The sequence below is a fragment of the Entelurus aequoreus genome, linkage group LG01, assembly GCF_033978785.1.
Source record: "Entelurus aequoreus isolate RoL-2023_Sb linkage group LG01, RoL_Eaeq_v1.1, whole genome shotgun sequence".
Lineage (NCBI taxonomy): Eukaryota > Metazoa > Chordata > Actinopteri > Syngnathiformes > Syngnathidae > Entelurus > Entelurus aequoreus.
In genome coordinates this window covers 19,487,116-19,510,150 of record NC_084731.1, presented here as the reverse complement: position 1 = coordinate 19,510,150, position 23,035 = coordinate 19,487,116, and the positions used below count along the sequence as shown (strand labels likewise).

General features: G+C 31.3%; 1 protein-coding gene across 1 annotated transcript in view; it reads left to right on the top strand.

Annotated features, from left to right (window-relative positions):
- Positions 1-647: 647 nt before the first annotated feature.
- The window catches only part of wnt4 (wingless-type MMTV integration site family, member 4), a 92,648-nt gene continuing 70,260 nt past the window's right edge, over positions 648-23,035 (top strand). Inside the window, exon 1 of the mRNA XM_062045303.1 lies at positions 648-1,167. Coding sequence (XP_061901287.1) covers positions 1,091-1,167 — 77 coding nt within the window. The 5' untranslated portion in view covers positions 648-1,090. The remainder of the gene's footprint in view (positions 1,168-23,035) is intronic.

Below are 23,035 nucleotides of genomic sequence, written 5' to 3'. Positions count from 1 at the left end.
GTGGTTGGGGACCACTGCCCTAGGGGACCTGGTTTTTGGTCCCCATACCGTCAGAGGTCCCCTAAAGCAGTGGTCCCCAACCACCGTGGTCCGTGGACCGATTGGTACCGGGCCGCACAAGAAATTAAAAAAAAAAAAAGAAAAAAAAAATTTTTTTTTGTATTAAATCAACATAAAAAACACAATATATACTATATATATCAATATAGATCAATACAGTCTGCAGGGATACAGACTGTAAGCACACATGATTGTATTTCTTTAGGACAAATAAATAAAAAAAATTAAAAAATACCATTATTCCACTCCCCCGGTCCGTGGGACAAATTTTCAAGCGTTGACCGGTCCGTTATTATATAAGTGTGATAATGAAGGCAACACATGATGTAAGTGTCTATATTAGCCTACTATCAAAATGACTTTAAATGTCTACAAAAAGGTTGGGGACCACTGCCCTAAAGGTGATGTCCCCATTAGGTAAGCATTGCCAGAACACGCACACACACACACACACACACACACACACACACACACACACACACACACACACACACACACACACACACACAAACCCGCCTCCCTCATCCCCCCCTAAAACTCCCATCCCTCTGCCATACCTCCACATCCACGCACCGCCCCTCCACTGAAGACAGCATACACACTCTCCTCTCCGCCAGACGCGGCGACGAACGGTGGCGCGTGTGTGTGTGTGCGCGTGTGTGTGTGTGTGTGTGTGTGCATGCGTGCGCATACGTGTGCGCGAAGACCCCCGTGCGTAATTACGCTCGGCGCATGCATGGTTTTTGGGTGCGCTGGATGTCTCCAACCCCCTCGGAGTGCGTCACTTCTCTCCGAGGAGGCGTGAAGTGTTTGGCCGCATCATCTTGACGGCGCACCGGGAGGAAGAGGACCGGGGGGGACGCACCGAGAAGCCGCGCGTCTGAACCGCTGGATGCGATGGATTAGCAGCCTCATTTCTCATCTCCTCCATCTCCACTTCTTTTTTTTTTTTTCTTTTTTTTTTTTTTAGTTGCCAATTCTGACACCGACTCTCCATCACGGGATTATTTCCTCGACATTTACCGCCGAGATGACGGAGGAGTGTGTGTTGCGGTGCGTGCTGATGCTCTGCTGCGCGCTCCTCTCCGCCAACGCCAGCAACTGGCTGTAAGTGCAACTTTCTCCCCCCCAAAAAATGTCACTTTCACTCTGTCCTTTTCCTTCCTCGTCTTCGCAGGTTAATCGTTAAACACACACACACACCCAGAATGAATCATTTACTACACGCTAAAAAAAAAAATACTGGGTTATTTTGATAACCCAAATTATGACTTGCTATAGGGTTGGGTTTAATTTTGGAGTTATTTTTTATGAATACAAATCCATTATTTAAACTCAATTTCTGGGTTTTCAAAATTGTGAACCATTTTTGGGTTGTTTGTCAACGAGTAACGTATTTTAGGCTTTTTTAAAATTTTCATTAAAAAGTAACTATTTTTCCTAAAGGGAATTTTATTATGGATTCATCTCATTAACATTATTTACAATCAAGCAACGTTGAGTTATCGTAACTCAACTTCTGGGTTAATAAATCAACCCAATAGTTTGGTTGGGAATAACCCAACATTAAGTTATCATAACTCAGCATTTGTGTTATATAAATTCAACCCAAAAGTTGGGTTAAGAATCAACCAACATTGAGTTCTGGGTTTTCAAAACTCTGAACCATTTTTGGGGTGTTTTTCATCAAGTAACGCATTTTTGGGTACAAGGCTTTTTTTTAATTAAAAAGTTACTTTTTTCTTGAAGGGAATTACACACTAAAAAATACTGTGTTATTTTGATAACCCAAATTATGAGTTGCTAGTGTTGGGTTAAAATTTGGAGTTATTTTTTATGAATAAAAATCATTTTTTTGGATTAGAAGGATATTATTTTAACTCAATTTCTGGGTTTTCAAAATTGTGAACCATTTTTGGGTTGTTTTCAACAAGTAACGTATTTTAGACTTTTTTTTTTCAATTAGAAAGTTACTTTTTTCTCAAAGGGAATTTTATTATTAATCTCATTATTTACAATCACCCACCATTGAGTTGGCATAACTCAACTTTTGGGTTAATAAATCAACCCAATAGTTTGGTTGGGAATAACCCAACATTAAGTTATCATAGCTCAGCATTTGTGTTATATAAATTCAACCCAAAAGTTGGGTTATGAATCAACCAACATTGAGTTCTGGGTTTTCAAAATTCTGAACCATTTTTGGGGTGTTTTTCAACAAGTAACGCATTTTTGGGTACAAGGCTTTTTTTAATTAAAAAGTTACTTTTTTCTTGATGGGAATTACACACTAAAAAATACTGTGTTATTTTGATAACCCAAATTATGAGTTACTAGTGTTGGGTTAAATTTTGGAGTTATTTTTTATGAATAAAAATCATTTTTTTGGATTAGAAGGATATTATTTTAACTCAATTTCTGGGTTTTCAAAATTGTGAACCATTTTTGGGTTGTTTTCAACAAGTAACATATTTTAGGCTTTTTTTTAAAAATTAGAAAGTTACTTTTTTTCTCAAAGGGAATTTTATTATTAATTTCATTATTTACAATCACCCACCATTGAGTTGGCATAACTCAACTTTTGGGTTAATAAATCAACCCAATAGTTTGGTTGGGAATAATGCAACATTAAGTTAGCATAACTCAGCATTTGTGTTATATAAATTCAACCCAAAAGTTGGGTTATGAATCAACCAACATTGAGTTCTGGGTTTTCAAAATTCTGAACCATTTTTGGGGTGTTTTTCATCAAGTAACGCATTTTTGGGTACAAGGCTTTTTTTAATTAAAAAGTTACTTTTTTCTTGAAGGGAATTACACACTAAAAAATACTGTGTTATTTTGATAACCCAAATTATGAGTTGCTAGTGTTGGGTTAAATTTTGGAGTTATTTTTTATGAATAAAAATCATTTTTTTGGATTAGAAGGATATTATTTTAACTCAAGTTCTGGGTTTTCAAAATTGTGAACCATTTTTGGGTTGTTTTCAACAAGTAACGTATTTTAGGCTTTTTTTTTTTAAATTAGAAAGTTACTTTTTTCTCAAAGGGAATTTTATTATTAATCTCATTATTTACAATCACCCACCATTGAGTTGGCATAACTCAACTTTTGGGTTAATAAATCAACCCAATAGTTTGGTTGGGAATAACCCAACATTAAGTTATCATAACTCAGCATTTGTGTTATATAAATTCAACCCAAAAGTTGGGTTAAGAATCAACCAACATTGAGTTCTGGGTTTTCAAAACTCTGAACCATTTTTGGGGTGTTTTTCATCAAGTAACGCATTTTTGGGTACAAGGCTTTTTTTAATTAAAAAGTAACTTTTTTCTTGAAGGGAATTACACACTAAAAAATACTGTGTTATTTTGATAACCCAAATTATGAGTTGCTAGTGTTGGGTTAAATTTTGGAGTTATTTTTTATGAATAAAAATTTTTTTTTTTTTATTAGAAGGATATTATTTTAACTCAAGTTCTGGGTTTTCAAAATTGTGAACCATTTTTGGGTTGTTTTCAACAAGTAACATATTTTAGGCTTTTTTTTTTTTAAATTAGAAAGTTACTTTTTTCTCAAAGGGAATTGTATTATTAATCTCATTATTTACAATCACCCACCATTGAGTTGGCATAACTCAACTTTTGGGTTAATAAATCAACCCAATAGTTTGGTTGGGAATAACCCAACATTAAGTTATCATAACTCAGCATTTGTGTTGTATAAATTCAACCCAAAAGTTGGGTTATGAATCAACCAACATTGAGTTCTGGGTTTTCAAAATTCTGAACCATTTTTGGGGTGTTTTTCATCAAGTAACACATTTTTGGGTACAAGGCTTTTTTTAATTAAAAAGCTACTTTTTTCTTGAAGGGAATTACACACTAAAACATACTGTGTTATTTTGATAACCCAAATTATGAGTTGCTAGTGTTGGGTTAAATTTTGGAGTTATTTTTTATGAATAAAAATCATTTTTTTGGATTAGAAGGATATTATTTTAACTCAATTTCTGGGTTTTCAAAATTGTGAACCATTTTTGGGTTGTTTTCAACAAGTAACGTATTTTAGGCTTTTTTTTTTAAATTAGAAAGTTACTTTTTTCTCAAAGAGAATTTTATTATTAATCTCATTATTTACAATCACCCACCATTGAGTTGGCATAACTCAACTTTTGGGTTAATAAATCAACCCAATAGCTTGGTTGGGAATAACCCAACATTAAGTTATCATAACTCAGCATTTGTGTTATATAAATTCAACCCAAAAGTTGGGTTAAGAATCAACCAACATTGAGTTCTGGGTTTTCAAAACTCTGAACCATTTTTGGGGTGTTTTTCATCAAGTAACGCATTTTTGGGTACAAGGCTTTTTTTAATTAAAAAGTTACTTTTTTCTTGAAGGGAATTACACACTAAAAAATACTGTGTTATTTTGATAACCCAAATTATGAGTTGCTAGTGTTGGGTTAAATTTTGGAGTTATTTTTTATGAATAAAAATCATTTTTTTGGATTAGAAGGATATTATTTTAACTCAAGTTCTGGGTTTTCAAAATTGTGAACCATTTTTGGGTTGTTTTCAACAAGTAACGTATTTTAGGCTTTTTTTTTTTAATTAGAAAGTTACTTTTTTCTCAAAGGGAATTTTATTATTAATCTCATTATTTACAATCACCCACCATTGAGTTGGCATAACTCAACTTTTGGGTTAATAAATCAACCCAATAGTTTGGTTGGGAATAACCCAACATTAAGTTATCATAGCTCAGCATTTGTGTTATATAAATTCAACCCAAAAGTTGGGTTATGAATCAACCAACATTGAGTTCTGGGTTTTCAAAATTCTGAACCATTTTTGGGGTGTTTTTCATCAAGTAACGCATTTTTGGGTACAAGGCTTTTTTTTAATTAAAAAGCTACTTTTTTCTTGAAGGGAATTACACACTAAAAAATACTGTGTTATTTTGATAACCCAAATTATGAGTTGCTAGTGTTGGGTTAAATTTTGGAGTTATTTTTTATGAATACAAATCATTTTTTTGGATTAGAAGGATATTATTTTAACTCAATTTCTGGGTTTTCAAAATTGTGAACCATTTTTGGGTTGTTTTCAACAAGTAACGTATTTTAGGCTTTTTTTTTAAATTAGAAAGTTACTTTTTTCTCAAAGGGAATTTTATTATTAATCTCATTATTTACAATCACCCACCATTGAGTTGGCATAACTCAACTTTTGGGTTAATAAATCAACCCAATAGTTTGGTTGGGAATAACCCAACATTAAGTTATCATAACTCAGCATTTGTGTTGTATAAATTCAACCCAAAAGTTGGGTTATGAATCAACCAACATGGAGTTCTGGGTTTTCAAAATTCTGAACCATTTTTGGGGTGTTTTTCATCAAGTAACGCATTTTTGGGACAAGGCTTTTTTTAATTAAAAAGCACTTTTTTCTTGAAGGGAATTACACACTAAAAAATACCGTGTTATTTTGATAACCCAAATTATGAGTTGCTAGTGTTGGGTTAAATTTTGGAGTTATTTTTTATGAATAAAAATCCTTTTTTTGGATTAGAAGGATATTATTTTAACTCAATTTCTGGGTTTTCAAAACTGTGAACCATTTTTGGGTTGTTTTCAACAAGTAACGTATTTTAGGCTTTTTTTTTTTAAATTAGAAAGTTGCTTTTTTCTCAAAGGGAATTTTATTATTAATCTCATTATTTACAATCACCCACCATTGAGTTGGCATAACTCAACTTTTGGGTTAATAAATCAACCCAATAGTTTGGTTGGGAATAACCCAACATTAAGTTATCATAACTCAGCATTTGTGTTATATAAATTCAACCCAAAAGTTGGGTTAAGAATCAACCAACATTGAGTTCTGGGTTTTCAAAACTCTGAACCATTTTTGGGGTGTTTTTCATCAAGTAACGCATTTTTGGGTACAAGGCTTTTTTTAATTAAAAAGTTACTTTTTTCTTGAAGGGAATTACACACTAAAAAATACTGTGTTATTTTGATAACCCAAATTATGAGTTGCTAGTGTTGGGTTAAATTTTGGAGTTATTTTTTATGAATAAAAATCATTTTTTTGGATTAGAAGGATATTATTTTAACTCAAGTTCTGGGTTTTCAAAATTGTGAACCATTTTTGGGTTGTTTTCAACAAGTAACGTATTTTAGGCTTTTTTTTTTTAATTAGAAAGTTACTTTTTTCTCAAAGGGAATTTTATTATTAATCTCATTATTTACAATCACCCACCATTGAGTTGGCATAACTCAACTTTTGGGTTAATAAATCAACCCAATAGTTTGGTTGGGAATAACCCAACATTAAGTTATCATAGCTCAGCATTTGTGTTATATAAATTCAACCCAAAAGTTGGGTTATGAATCAACCAACATTGAGTTCTGGGTTTTCAAAATTCTGAACCATTTTTGGGGTGTTTTTCATCAAGTAACGCATTTTTGGGTACAAGGCTTTTTTTTAATTAAAAAGCTACTTTTTTCTTGAAGGGAATTACACACTAAAAAATACTGTGTTATTTTGATAACCCAAATTATGAGTTGCTAGTGTTGGGTTAAATTTTGGAGTTATTTTTTATGAATACAAATCATTTTTTTGGATTAGAAGGATATTATTTTAACTCAATTTCTGGGTTTTCAAAATTGTGAACCATTTTTGGGTTGTTTTTAACAAGTAACGTATTTTAGGCTTTTTTTTTAAATTAGAAAGTTACTTTTTTCTCAAAGGGAATTTTATTATTAATCTCATTATTTACAATCACCCACCATTGAGTTGGCATAACTCAACTTTTGGGTTAATAAATCAACCCAATAGTTTGGTTGGGAATAACCCAACATTAAGTTATCATAACTCAGCATTTGTGTTATATAAATTCAACCCAAAAGTTGGGTTATGAATCAACCAACATTGAGTTCTGGGTTTTCAAAATTCTGAACCATTTTTGGGGTGTTTTTCATCAAGTAACGCATTTTTGGGACAAGGCTTTTTTTAATTAAAAAGCACTTTTTTCTTGAAGGGAATTACACACTAAAAAATACCGTGTTATTTTGATAACCCAAATTATGAGTTGCTAGTGTTGGGTTAAATTTTGGAGTTATTTTTTATGAATAAAAATCATTTTTTTGGATTAGAAGGATATTATTTTAACTCAATTTCTGGGTTTTCAAAACTGTGAACCATTTTTGGGTTGTTTTCAACAAGTAACGTATTTTAGGCTTTTTTTTTTTAATTAGAAAGTTGCTTTTTTCTCAAAGGGAATTTTATTATTAATCTCATTATTTACAATCACCCACCATTGAGTTGGCATAACTCAACTTTTGGGTTAATAAATCAACCCAATAGTTTGGTTGGGAATAACCCAACATTAAGTTATCATAACTCAGCATTTGTGTTATATAAATTCAACCCAAAAGTTGGGTTATGAATCAACCAACATTGAGTTCTGGGTTTTCAAAATTCTGAACCATTTTTGGGGTGTTTTTCATCAAGTAACGCATTTTTGGGACAAGGCTTTTTTTAATTAAAAAGCACTTTTTTCTTGAAGGGAATTACACACTAAAAAATACCGTGTTATTTTGATAACCCAAATTATGAGTTGCTAGTGTTGGGTTAAATTTTGGAGTTATTTTTTATGAATAAAAATCATTTTTTTGGATTAGAAGGATATTATTTTAACTCAATTTCTGGGTTTTCAAAACTGTGAACCATTTTTGGGTTGTTTTCAACAAGTAACGTATTTTAGGCTTTTTTTTTTTAATTAGAAAGTTGCTTTTTTCTCAAAGGGAATTTTATTATTAATCTCATTATTTACAATCACCCACCATTGAGTTGGCATAACTCAACTTTTGGGTTAATAAATCAACCCAATAGTTTGGTTGGGAATAACCCAACATTAAGTTATCATAACTCAGCATTTGTGTTATATAAATTCAACCCAAAAGTTGGGTTATGAATCAACCAACATTGAGTTCTGGGTTTTCAAAATTCTGAACCATTTTTGGGGTGTTTTTCATCAAGTAACGCATTTTTGGGTACAAGGCTTTTTTTAATTAAAAAGTTACTTTTTTCTTGAAGGGAATTACACACTAAAAATACTGTGTTATTTTGATAACCCAAATTATGAGTTGCTAGTGTTGGGTTAAATTTTGGAGTTATTTTTTATGAAAAAAAATAATTTTTTTGGATTAGAAGGATATTATTTTAACTCAAGTTCTGGGTTTTCAAAATTGTGAACCATTTTTGGGTTGTTTTCAACAAGTAACGTATTTTAGGCTTTTTTTTTTAATTAGAAAGTTACTTTTTTCTCAAAGGGAATTTTATTATTAATCTCATTATTTACAATCACCCACCATTGAGTTGGCATAACTCAACTTTTGGGTTAATAAATCAACCCAATAGTTTGGTTGGGAATAACCCAACATTAAGTTATCATAACTCAGCATTTGTGTTATATAAATTCAACCCAAAAGTTGGGTTATGAATCAACCAACATTGAGTTCTGGGTTTTCAAAATTCTGAACCATTTTTGGGGTGTTTTTCATCAAGTAACGCATTTTTGGGTACAAGGCTTTTTTTAATTAAAAAGTTACTTTTTTCTTGAAGGGAATTACACACTAAAAAATACTGTGTTATTTTGATAACCCAAATTATGAGTTGCTAGTGTTGGGTTAAATTTTGGAGTTATTTTTTATGAATAAAAATCATTTTTTTGGATTAGAAGGATATTATTTTAACTCAAGTTCTGGGTTTTCAAAATTGTGAACCATTTTTGGGTTGTTTTCAACAAGTAACGTATTTTAGGCTTTTTTTTTTTAATTAGAAAGTTACTTTTTTCTCAAAGGGAATTTTATTATTAATCTCATTATTTACAATCACCCACCATTGAGTTGGCATAACTCAACTTTTGGGTTAATAAATCAACCCAATAGTTTGGTTGGGAATAACCCAACATTAAGTTATCATAACTCAGCATTTGTGTTATATAAATTCAACCCAAAAGTTGGGTTATGAATCAACCAACATTGAGTTCTGGGTTTTCAAAATTCTGAACCATTTTTGGGGTGTTTTTCATCAAGTAACGCATTTTTGGGTAAAAGGCTTTTTTTAATTAAAAAGCTACTTTTTTCTTGAAGGGAATTACACACTAAAAAATACTGTGTTATTTTGATAACCCAAATTATGAGTTGCTAGTGTTGGGTTAAATTTTGGAGTTATTTTTTATGAATAAAAATCATTTTTTTGTATTAGAAGGATATTATTTTAACTCAATTTCTGGGTTTTCAAAATTGTGAACCATTTTTGGGTTGTTTTCAACAAGTAACGTATTTTAGGCTTTTTTTTTTAATTAGAAAGTTACTTTTTTCTCAAAGGGAATTTTATTATTAATCTCATTATTTACAATCACCCACCATTGAGTTGGCATAACTCAACTTTTGGGTTAATAAATCAACCCAATAGTTTGGTTGGTAATAACCCAACATTAAGTTATCATAACTCAGCATTTGTGTTATATAAATTCAACCCAAAAGTTGGGTTATGAATCAACCAACATTGAGTTCTGGGTTTTCAAAATTCTGAACCATTTTTGGGGTGTTTTTCAACAAGTAATGCATTTTTGGGTATAAAGCTTTTTTTAATTAAAAAGTTACTTTTTTCTTGATGGGAATTACACACTAAAAAATACTGTGTTATTTTGATAACCCAAATTATGAGTTGCTAGTGTTGGGTTAAATTTTGGAGTTATTTTTTATGAATAAAAATCATTTTTTTGGATTAGAAGGATATTATTTTAACTCAATTTCTGGGTTTTCAAAATTGTGAACCATTTTTGGGTTGTTTTCAACAAGTAACATATTTTAGGCTTTTTTTTTTAATTAGAAAGTTACTTTTTTCTCAAAGGGAATTTTATCATTAATCTCATTATTTACAATCACCCACCATTCAGTTGGCATAACTCAACTTTTGGGTTAATAATTCAACCCAATAGTTTGGTTGGGAATAACCCAACATTAAGTTATCATAACTCAGCATTTGTGTTATATAAATTCAACCCAAAAGTTGGGTTATGAATCAACCAACATTGAGTTCTGTGTTTTCAAAATTCTGAACCATTTTTGGGGTGTTTTTCAACAAGTAACGCATTTTTGGGTACAAGGCTTTTTTTAATTAAAAAGTTACTTTTTTCTTGAAGGGAATTACACAGTAAAAAAATTGTGTTATTTTGATAACCCAAATTATGAGTTGCTAGTGTTGGGTTACATTTTGGAGTTATTTTTTATGAATAAAAATCTTTTTTTGGGGTTATAAGGGTATTATTTTAACTCAATTTCTGGGTTTTCAAAATTGTGAACCATGTTTGGGTTGTTTTTCAAAGAGTAACATATTTTAGGCTTTTTTTTTTAAATTAGAAAGTTACTTTTTTCTCAAAGGGAATTTTATTATTAATCTCATTAACATTATGTACTGGACGAACATTGAGTTGGCATAACTCAACTTTTGGGTTAATAATTCAACCCAATAGTTTGGTTGGGAACAACCCAACATTACGTTATCATAACTCAGCTTTTGTGTTATATAAATTCAACCCAAGAGTTGGGTTATGAACCAACCAACACTGAGTTCTGGGTTTTCAAAATTCTGAACCATTTTTGGGTTATTTTTCAACGAGTAACACATTTTCTGGTAAAAGGCTTTTTTTAATTAAAAAGTTACTTTTTTCTCGAAGGGAATTTTATTATGGATTAATCTCATTAACATTATTTACAATAACCCAACATTGAGTTGGCATAACTCAACTTTTGGGTTAATAAATCAACCCAATAGTTTGGTTGGGAACAACCCAACATTAAATTATCATACAGTAACTCAGCTTTTGTGTTGTATAAATTCAACCCAAAAGTTGGGTTATGAATCAACCAACATTGAGTTCTGGGTTTTCAAAATTCTCAACCATTTTTGGGGTGTTTTTCAACAAGTAACGCATTTTTGGGTAAAAGGCTTTTTTTTAATTAAAAAGTCTTGAAGGGAATTTTATTATGGATTAATCTCATTACATTATTTACAATCACCCACCATTGAGTTGGCATAACTCAACTTTTGGGTTAATAAATCAACCCAATAGTTAGGTTATGAATCAACCAACATTAAGTTAAAATAACTAAATTTCTGGGTTTTCAAAATTATGAACAATTTTTGGGTTGTTTTCCAACAAGTAACGTATTTTAGGCTTTTTTTAAAAAATTTATTAAAAAGTTACTTTTTTCCTAAAGGGAATTTTATTATGGATTAATCTCATTAACATTATTTACAATCACCAAACATTGAGTTATCGTAACTCAACTTTTGGGTTAATAAATCAACCCAAAATAACTAAATTTCTGGGTTTTCAAAATTATGAACCACTTTTGGGTTGTTTTTTTAACTAGTAACGCATTTTGGGTAAATAAAAAGTTACTTTTTTCTCGAAGGGCATTTTGTGATGGATTAATCTCATTAACATTATTTAAAATCACCCAACATTGAGTTAGCATAACTCAACTTTCGGGTTAATAATTAAACCCAATAGTTTGGTTGGGAATAACCCAACATTAAGTTATCATAACTCAGCTTTTGTGTTATATAAATTCAACCCAATAGTTGAGTTATGAATCAACCAACATTGAGTCAGCATAACTCAACTTTTGGGTTAATAATTCAACCCAATAGTTTGTCTGGGAATAACCCAACATTAAGTTATCATAACTCAGCTTCTGTGTTAAAAAAAATTCAACCCAATAGTTGGGTTATGAATCACCCTTAACTCAACTTTTGGGTTAGTACCTCAACCCAATAGCTTGGTTGGGAATAACTCAACATTAACTTATCATAACTCAGCTTTTGTGTTAAATAAATTCAACCCAACAGTTGGGTTATGAATCAACAAACAGTGAGTTGAAATAACTCAATTTATGGGTTTTCAAAATTACTTTTTGGTTGTTTTTCAACGAGTAACGCATTTTCGGGTAAAAGGCTTTTTTTATTTAAAAAGTTACTTTTTTATTGAAGGAAATTTAACTATGGATTAATCTCATTAACATTATTTACGATCACCCAACATTGAGTTGGCATAACTCAACTTTTGGGTTAATAATTCAACCCAATAGTTTGTCTGGGAATAACCCAACATTAAGTTGTCATAACTCAGCTTTTGGGTTTAATAATTCAACCCAATAGTTTGGTTGGGAATAACCCAACATTAAGTTATCATAACTCAGCTTTTGTGTTGAATAAAGTCAACCAAATAGTTGGGTTATGAATCAGCCAACATTGAGTTAGCATAACTCAATTTTTGGGTTCAATAATTCAACACAATAAATTGGTTGGGAATAACCCAACATTAAATAATCATAACTCAGCTTTCGTGTTAAATAAATTCAACACAATCGTTGGGTTATGACTCAACCAACATTGAGTCAGCATAACTCAATTTTTGGGTTAATAATTCAACCGAATACTTTGGCTGGGAATAACCCAACATTAAGTTATCATAACTCAGCTTCTGTGTTAAATAAATTCAACCCAATAGTTGAATAGTTGAATTGAGTTAAAATAACTCAATTTCTGGGTTTTCAAAATTATGAACCACTTTTGGGTTGTTTTTCAATGAGTAACTCATTTTCGGTAATTAAAAAGTTACTTTTTTCTTGAAGGGGATTTTATGATGGATTAATCTCATTAACATTATTTAAAATCACCCAACATTGAGTTAGCATAACTCAATTTTTGGGTTAATAGTTAAACCCAATAGTTGGGTTGAGAATAACCCAACATTAAGTTATCATAACTCAGCTTTTGTGTTAAATAATTCAACACATCACAGTTATGTTTGGCCCCAGAGGGCCACTTCTAACAGTGAATACTATTATTACACAATTTTTTATGCATTTCTTAGTAGATTTTTTAAAACTAAATAATACAAAAAAAATATGGTAAATTGCAATAATTTCACCTCAAAATGTTATTACTGTAAATGGAAAATCAGTACTGCTGTAAATATGGCAAAAAAAAAAAAAAAAAAAAAGGCAGCTCAGTTGCCAGAATTTTACTGTAAAATTTACATTAGTTTTTTTACTGTAAATTAAAAAAAACTGAAATTTTACAGTAAAATTTTGGCACCTGACCACTGACTTTGTTTGTTTTTACCGCAAATCAACAACTGTAGATTTTTCGGTGTATTACTATAAATGCCAAAACGAAACCACAGTATATTACAGTAAAAAAAAGTACTCTTTTTTTTCATTGTAAAAACCACAGTAAATTTCACAATTTTATCATGAAATATATTGCTACTTTTACATTGCACAATTTGATGGATACCTTGCTTTGAAATCAATATTATCAGTATCTATTTCTATTCGAAATGGTTTGAATGTTTGATAATATATTTTTGCATAAGTAGACAACATTTAAGTTAACATAATTTGCGATTACATGGAGTACTTTTTTTTTTCTCACAAAACAGAAAGAAAGAATACATTTAGTAATAAAATTTACAGTACTTTATTATTACATATTATTTTCACATCTGGCCCCCGGGCCTTGAGTTTGACACCTGTGCTATAGTCGGAGTCTCCTCACTCGTCAAATAGCGTGATTAATCTGCATGTATACATGATTAATGCAATCATTTTTGGTGATTAATCACAATAGTTAGCTAATGTTAACTGCATCCCTACTTTAAATATGTTTTTTTAACCTTTTTACCAAATTTAAAAGGCTATACATCAATGGAACAAGTTTGACACTCCTGTCAGTGATGACTGAACTAACAATACATGAGTCAGTCTATCTCTGATAGGGATGTGCGGATCGACACTGAAATATCGATACCGCCGATACCAGATCTTTATGCTCAAATACCGATTCTCAAATCAAAATATCAATACTTTTGATTCTTTAGTTCACGTGTGTTCAAACTGTTTCCACCAAGGGCCACATACTGAAAATTCAAAGTATATTATTGTTATTTTTCTATTTTACAAACAGATATTGTGTCAGATATGTATTATAGACAACTAAGTATAGAATTATTAATTATTAGTTACAACATTTCAGCATTTTCTCATTACATACCGATATTTTTGTTTTTTTTCCTTACATGTTTACAATTGTTTATTCCCATGTAAGAATAGAATACAAATATTACAATTGTCTAACTGCATAATCTAGTGTGTCAAAAATGCTGCCTGTACGAAAATATAATGTTCATTTTTATTATGGTTGTTGTAATTTTTCAATTTAATTCTCAAGTTAATAATATTTTATTTTCCAATTTACTAACTAGAGTTTGTTTATACTTAAAGTACATTTAATTTTAATTTTAAAAATTCCAATATTTTAAATCAGGGGTGTCTAAACCTTTTCCACCAAGGGCCACATACTGAAAAGTCAAAGTATACGGGGCCCATATGGTTATTTTTCTATTTTAAAAACAGATATTGTGTCAGATATGTATTATGAGTACATAATTATTAATTATTCGTTACAACATTACAGCTTTTTCTCATTAGATACCGATTTTTTTTCTCTTTTTCTTACATTTTTACAATCGTTTTTTTTCCCATGTAAGAATATAATACAATAATAATAATAATAATAATAGATTTTATTTGTAAAAAGCACTTTACATTGAGTAAACAACCTCAAAGTGCTACAGTGTATTAAAAAAATAAAAATAAAAATATAATAAAAAATAAAAAAAATAAAAAAAGTACAACAGCCAAATTACGGAGCCCCTAAAAGGACATGGGGAATATATATTTTTTTTAGACATGTATCTCGTGCGCACGAGAAACTTTTTATTTAAAAAAATAAAAATAAAAATAAATATTTTATTAATTTTTTATTTTTTTATAAAAAGTTTCTCGTGCGCACGAGAAACTTTTTATTTAAAAAAAAAAAAAAAAAAAAAAAAAAAAAAAAAAAAAAAAAAAAAAAAAAAAAAAAAATATATATATATATATATATATATATATATATATATATATATATATATATATATATATATATATATATATAATATATATATATATATAAAATTATTATTTATTTTTATTTTTATTTTTTATAAAAAGTTTCTCGTGGCCACGAGATAGTTTCTCGTGGCCAGTTAGATACATGTCTAAAAAAAAAAAAAATCCCCATGTCCCTTTAGGGGCTCCGTACCAAATAGCTAGAACTAGTATGCATATATATATAAAAAAGCCTTTTTTAAAAAGAAGGGTTTTTAAGCCTTTTTTACAAATAATACACTGTATAATCTAGTGTGTCAAAAATTCTGCCTGTACGAAAATATAATGTTCATGTTTATTATGGTTGTTGAATTTTTTTCAATTTAATTCACAAGTTAATAATATTATATTTTCCAATTTACTAACTAGACTTTGTTTATACTTAAAGTACACTTATTTTTTATTTTAAGACCTTCCAATATTTTAGATCAATATTTTCCACCAAGGGCCGCAAACTTAAAAGTCACATATGGGCGGGGGCAAATTGATATTTTTTAGTAAAAAATTTTTTTTTTTAAATGCTAAAAACATACATCATATATATTTAAAAACAAAACTTTGTGTTGTAGGTGACTAAGTATAATATTATTATTAATTACATGTTTAGAATTTTCAGCTTTTTCCCAGCACATTTGAAATGTTTTCCTTATATTTCTAACATTTTTACTGTATTTTTTTGGTTTTCGTTGTAATGTTCCATCCATCCATTTTCTACCGCTTGTCCCTTATGGCAGTGGTCCCCAACCACCGGGGACTGATTGGTACCGGGCCGAAAAAGAAATAAAAAAATTAAAAAAAATAAAAAATAAAAAAATATTAACAATTTATTATTTTTATTTTTATTAAATCAACATAAAAGACACAATATATAGATTATATATCAATATAGATCAATACAGTCTGCAGGGATACAGAGGCACACCACCAGCAGAAAACATTAAAAAACGAAACGCAGGATTGCAGGTCGTTGTCGCAATTGTTGGATATGACTTTAAACCATAACCAAGCATGCATCACTATAGCTCTTGTCTCAAAGTAGGTGTACTGTCACCACCTGTCACATCACACCCTGACTTATTTTGACTTTTTTGCTGTTTTCCTGTGTTAAGTGTTTTAGTTCTTGTCTTGCGCTCCTATTTTGGTGGCTTTTTCTCTTTTTTTGGTATTTTCCTGTAGCAGTTTCATGTCTTCCTTTTGAGCGATATTTCCCGCATCTACTTTGTTTTAGCAATCAAGAATATTTCAGTTGTTTTTAACCTTCTTTGTGGGGACATTGTCGATTGTCATTTCATGTACGGGCTGTACATTGATGTCACCGTCTTTGCTCCACAGTAAGTCTTTGCTGTCGTCCAGCATTCTGTTTTTGTTTACTTTGTAGCCAGTTCAGTTTTTGTTTCGTTCTGCATAGCCTTCCCAAAGCTTCAATGCTTTTTCTTAGGGGGACTCACCTTTTGTTTATTTTTGGTTTAAGCATTAGACACCTTTTTACCTGCACACTGCCTCCCGCTGTTCCCGACATCTACAAAGCAATTAGCTACCGGCTGCCACCTACTGATATGGAAGAGTATTACACGGTTACTCTGCCGAACTCTAGACAGCACAGACACTCAACAACAACACATCATTTGCAGACTATAATTACTGGTTTGCAAAAAATATTTTTAACCCAAATAGGTGAAATTAGATAATCTCCCATGGCACACCAGACTGTATCTCACGGCACACTAGGTGCCGCGGCACAGTGGTTGAAAAACACTGCCTTATGGGGTCGCGGGGGTGCTGGAACCTATCCCATCTGCACATGGGGTACACATATTACAAGTCGCAACCTCATCGCAGGGCCAACACAGATAGACAGACAACATTCACACTCACATTCACACACTAGGGCACGGGTATCAAACTCAAGGCCCGGGAGCCAGATCTGGCCCGCCACATCATTTTGAATGGCCCGTAAAAAACGTGGAAATAATATGCATCAATAAAGTAGTTGATCTTTTTCTCTTTTTTTTATTTTGACAGGGGAAAAAACGACATGTACTGCATACAGTTATATATATTTTAAACTTGATCTATCTAATAATGCAACAGATATTATATTATCATACATTCAAAATATTTTTGGGGTAAAAAAATACATAAATATCTACTTAGCTTTATGATTTCAAAGCAAGTTATCCATCAAATTCTACATTGTAAATATGACAATATCTATATATGTATATATATATATATATATATAAATATATATATATATATATATATATATATATATATATATATATATATATATATATATATATATATATATATATTTATATATATATATATAGATATTGTCATATTTTTATATATATATATATATATATATATATATATATATATATATATATATATATATATATATATATATATATATATATATATATATATATATATATATATATATATATATATATATATATATATATATATATATATTTAAAACAGCTCGGTCTTCAGAATCCTACCGTAAGAAAAAAACTGTGGTACCATTTTTACATTTACAGTAATACACTATGAAAACAGCAACCATATTTTTTATGCAAAAAAAAAAAAAAAGTAACAAAAAACTGGCAGCTCAATCACCAGAATTTTACAGTAAAATATTGACCAGAGGTGTCAAAGTCATTTTCACTGAGGGCCACATAACAGTGAATACTATTATTACACAATTTTTTAATGCATTTTTTAGTAGATTTTTTTAAAAACTAAAATGCAAAAAAAAAAAAATATGGTAAGTTGCAAAAATTTCACCTCAAAATGTTATTACTGTAAATGGAAAAACAGTACTGCTGTTATTATGGTAAAGAGTTAATTTTATGGTAAAATTCTGCCATTTTTTGGACCGCAAAAATCCACAGATTGTTTTTTTCTTACCTTTTATCCAACCATTTTCTACCGCTTGTCCCTTTTGGGGGTCAGTGTAGGTAAAATATTGTTTACCAATCAAACGCATAGGTAATGGTGTGACAATATCACGCGGCTAACCCTTATGCATGTATGTTTCTTTTATTAATGCCACAAGCGGCCGGCCCTCTGAGGGCAGCCAAAACTGCAACGTGGCCCTCAATGAAAACGAGTTCGACACCCCTGCACTTGGGCCAATTTTTTTTTTTTTAGTTGTAATTGTCATGATCTGTGGCCCGGATCATGTTTTTGTTATATTCTGTTAGTTTTGGACTCCCTTAGTTCCTTGTTTGTTTTTAGTTATCATGGGTGCTTATTGTTTCCACCTGTCTCTGATTGGTGCTCGGGACGCTCACCTGTTTTTTCCGAGCACTAATCAGAGAGACTATTTAAGCCTGCCTTTGCCGGTCAGTCGGCCTGGCTTCATTCTGTCACGGCTTGCTGCAAGGTTCGTTCCCCCGGGATGCAAACGGTCCACTCTGGACAGGACGTGCAGGTAGGAACATGATTTATTCTCAAAAACTCGAACAAGCGCCAATACTGAAAACAAGCTGACGGAACAACGTGCCGATCGCACTCGAAGATAAGGCTACCACTTAGCATAGGCAAATGACAGGGAATATTCACGTAACTTGTTGCATGAAGCAAACAATGAAGCCAGGCCGACTGACCGGCAAAGGCAGGCTTAAATAGTCCCTCTGATTAGTGCTCGGGAAACAGGTGAGCGTCCCGAGCACCAATCAGAGACAGGCGGAAACAATAAGCACCCATGGTAACTAAAAACAAACAAGGAACTAAGGGAGTCCAAAACTAGCAGAATATAACAAAAACATGATCGGATTATGACAGTAATGTTTTTTAAAAAATACACAACTTTAAAAAATGTTATTAGACACTTGAAGTACATCAGATTGGTATCGGATCGGAAAGAAAATCAGTGGTATCGCCCATCACTGATCCCTGCTGGCTGCAAGTGGACACTCACTACACTGCAAAAACTGAAATCTAAGTAAGATTAAATATCTCAAATAAGGGTGATATTTGCTTATTTTCTGTCTGATAAGATAATTCTTCTCACTAAGCAGATTTTATGTTAGAGTGTTTTACTTGTTTTAAGTGTTTTGGTCCTAAATGATCTCAGTAAGATATTACAGCTTGTAGCTGAGATTTGATGACCTATATTGAGTAAAACATGCTTGAAACTAGAATATCAACTGTTGCAAAGCTGTGTCATCAACACTCACAAGTATAAAACTACTTTTTTAAAGTAATAATTTCTTATTTCAAGCATGAAAAAATAAATCATGATGCCGAGCGCTTATCATCATGTCAAGATAATGGCACTAGCATTTACTTCATTTAAGAATATTTTTCAACATATTGAGCAAAAAGGTCTCTTTTTTTTCTACCAAGTAAAGTGCACTTGTTATTAGTGAGAATATACTTATTTTAAGGTATTTTTGGGTTCATTGAGGTTAGCTAATTTTACTTGTTTTGGAAAGTCTTGACAAGCCGAATTTTCTTGTTCTATTGGCAGATAATTTTGCTTAGTTCAAATAAAATACCCCTAATTTTTGTTTTGTTTTTTCTTGTTTTTGAACACTGACTTTTTGCAGCATAGTAGTATGTACACTGCAAAAAGTCAGTGCTCAAAAACAAGAAAAAAAATACAAAAATTAGGGGTATTTTATTTTGCTTAATTCAAATAAAATTAGGGGTATTTTATTTTGCTTAGTTCAAATAAAAATACAAAATTCTTGTTTTTGAGCACTGACTTTTTGCAGTGTACTACTACTACACTGCAAAAAGTAAATGTTCAATGAAGTGGCGGGCCACATCTGGCCCCCCGGGCCATGAGTTTGACACCTGTGCTATAGTCGGAGTCTCCTCACTCGTCAAATAGCATGATTAATCTGCATGTATACATGATTAATGCGATCATTTTTGGTGATTAATCACATTAGTTAGCTAATGTTAACTGCAGCCCTAGTTTAAATATGTTTTTTAACCTTTTTACCAAATTTAGAAAACTATACATGCAAATATTAAAGTGGCTTGCCTTTGATTATTTTCAGTGGAAGAAGTTTGACACTCCTGTCAGTGATGGGAAATTACTGAACTAATAATACATGCATCAGTCTATCCATGATAGGGATGTGCGGATTGATACTGAAATACCGATACCGCCGATACCAGACCTTTATGCTCAAATATCGATTCTCAAATCAAAATATCAATAATTTTGATTCTTTAGTTCACGTGTGTTCAAGCTTTTTCCACCAAGAGCCACATACTGAAAAGCCAAAGTATATTATTGTTATTTTTTTATTTTACAAACAGATATTGTGTCAGATATGTATTATAGGCAACTAAGTATATAATTATTAATTATTAGTTACAACATTTCAGCTTTTTCTCATTAGATAAAAATATTTTTTCTCTTTTTCTTACATTTAAAAAAAAACAAGAATTTTGTATTTTTATTTGAACTAAGCAAAATAAAATACCCCTAATTTTATTTGAATTAAGCAAAATAAAATACCCCTAATTTTTGTATTTTTTTTCTTGTTTTTGAGCACTGACTTTTTGCAGTGTACATACTACTACGCTGCAAAAAGTCAGTGTTCAAAAACAAGAAAAAACAAAACAAAAATTAGGGGTGTTTTATTTGAACTAAGCAAAATTATCTGCCAATAAAACAAGAAAATTCGGCTTGTCAAGACTTTCAAAAACAAGAAAAAACAAAACAAAAATGAGGGGTATTTTATCTTGTTTTTGAACACTGACTTTTTGCAGTGTACATACTACTACACTGCAAAAAGTAAATGTTCAAAAACAAGAAGAAAAAAAAAAATTAGGGGTATTTTATTTTGCTTAGTTCAAATAAAATACCCCTAATTTTTGTATTTGTTTTTCTTGTTTTTGAACACTGACTTTTTGCAGTGTAGTAGTATGTACACTGCAAAAAGTCAGTGTTCAAAAACAAGATAAAATACCCCTCATTTTTGTTTTGTTTTTCTTGTTTTTGAACACTGACTTTTTGCAGTGTAGTAGTATGTACACTGCAAAAAGTCAGTGCTCAAAAACAAGATAAAATACCCCTCATTTTTGTTTTGTTTTTCTTGTTTTTGAACACTGACTTTTTGCAGTGCAGTAGTATGTACACTGCAAAAAGTCAGTGTTCAAAAACAATTTTAAAAAATTGAAAAAATTAGGGGTATTTTATTTGAACCAAGCAAAATTATTTGCCAATAGAACAAGAAAATTCGACTTTCCAAAACAAGTAAAATTAGCTAACCTTAATGAACCCAAAAATACCTTAAAATAAGTATATTCTCACTAATAACAAGTGCAATTTTCTTGGTAGAAAAAAAAAGGCCTTTTTGCTCAATATGTTGAAAAATATTCTTAAATGAAGTAAATGCTGGTGTCATTATCTTGACATAATGATATGCACACATCATGATTTTTTTTTTTCATGCTTGAAATAAGAAATAATTATTTAAAAAAAGTAGTTTTATACTTGTGAGTGTTGATGACACAGCTTTGCAACAGTTGATATTCTAGTTTCAAGCATGTTTTACTCAATATAGGTCATCAAATCTCAGCAACAAGCTGTAATATCTTACTGAGATCATTTAGGACCAAAACACTTAAAACAAGTAAAACACTCTAACATCAAATCTGCTTAGTGAGAAGAATTATCTTATCAGACAGAAAATAAGCAAATATCACCCTTATTTGAGATATTTCATCTTACTCAGATTTCAGTTTTTGCTATGAATTATTCCTACTTTTCTTGGTTCTCCTGGAAGCTCGCGGTGCTTTTTGTCTTATCTCAGGCTGACGTGGAGATAAGACGCCGCGCACAGATTCCCCACAGGAGGAGTCATGCGAGAGCTTTGGCGTGCATGGTGAACTCTTGTCGGAGAGTGCAGAGTAATTGTGCTGTTTTGTGACGGGAGGCGTGGTGACAGCGGGCGTGTACGGGCAGGCCGAGGAGCTGCCAGGCCGCTCGCTGGGATTACTCTGCTGCCACGGAGCTGTGGACTGGAAGCCATGGGTGGGCAATACTAGGAACTCTGCTATCGAGCGGGTACAGAGCAAGTATATGGTCATAATTAGCAGGGGTGTCCAGACTACGGTCCGTGGACCATTGATTGGTTGATTGATTGAAACTTGTATTAGTAGATTGCACAGTGAAGTACATATTCCGTACAATTGACCACTAAATGGTAACACCCCAATAAGTTCTTCAACTTGTTTAAGTCGGGGTCCACTTAAACCAAGTGCGGTCCGTGCCAACAGCTTTGTTTTAAATATTCGACAGTCCAACCGGAGATAACGTGAGAAAAATCTGGTCAAATGACCATGAATTTTACTTTAAAAAGAAACACCACAGCATGTACTTACAGTCATGGTCAAAAGTTTACATACACTTGTAAAGAACATAATGTCATTGCTGTTTTGAGTTTCCAATAGTTTCTACTAGTTTGATAATGGCTTTTTTGCAGATATCCGATATTGTCCAACTCTTAATTACCGATTCCGATATCAACCGATACCGATATATACAGTCGTGGAATTAACACATTATTATGCCTAATTTTGTTGTGATGGCCCGCTGGATGCATTAAACAATGTAACAAGGTTTTCCAAAAACCTTGTATATTGTAGCTTCCCGGAAGAGTTAGTGCTGCAAGTTGTTAAATGTTTTGCGACTCCAACGGTCTTACAAACTTCAAAAATCACTCCATAATCTCCATTGCTCGCTAGTGTCACCATATGTTAGTTATTGTGCAGAAATATGGTGAAATAACTACATAACTAAATTGTATTCACCAACAGTGTTACAAAAAAAGATCAGTTAGAATAATACATATTGTTGGATATAGAGAACATAAAAACATTTTATTTATTGAATCAGAAATACTGAAATTCCA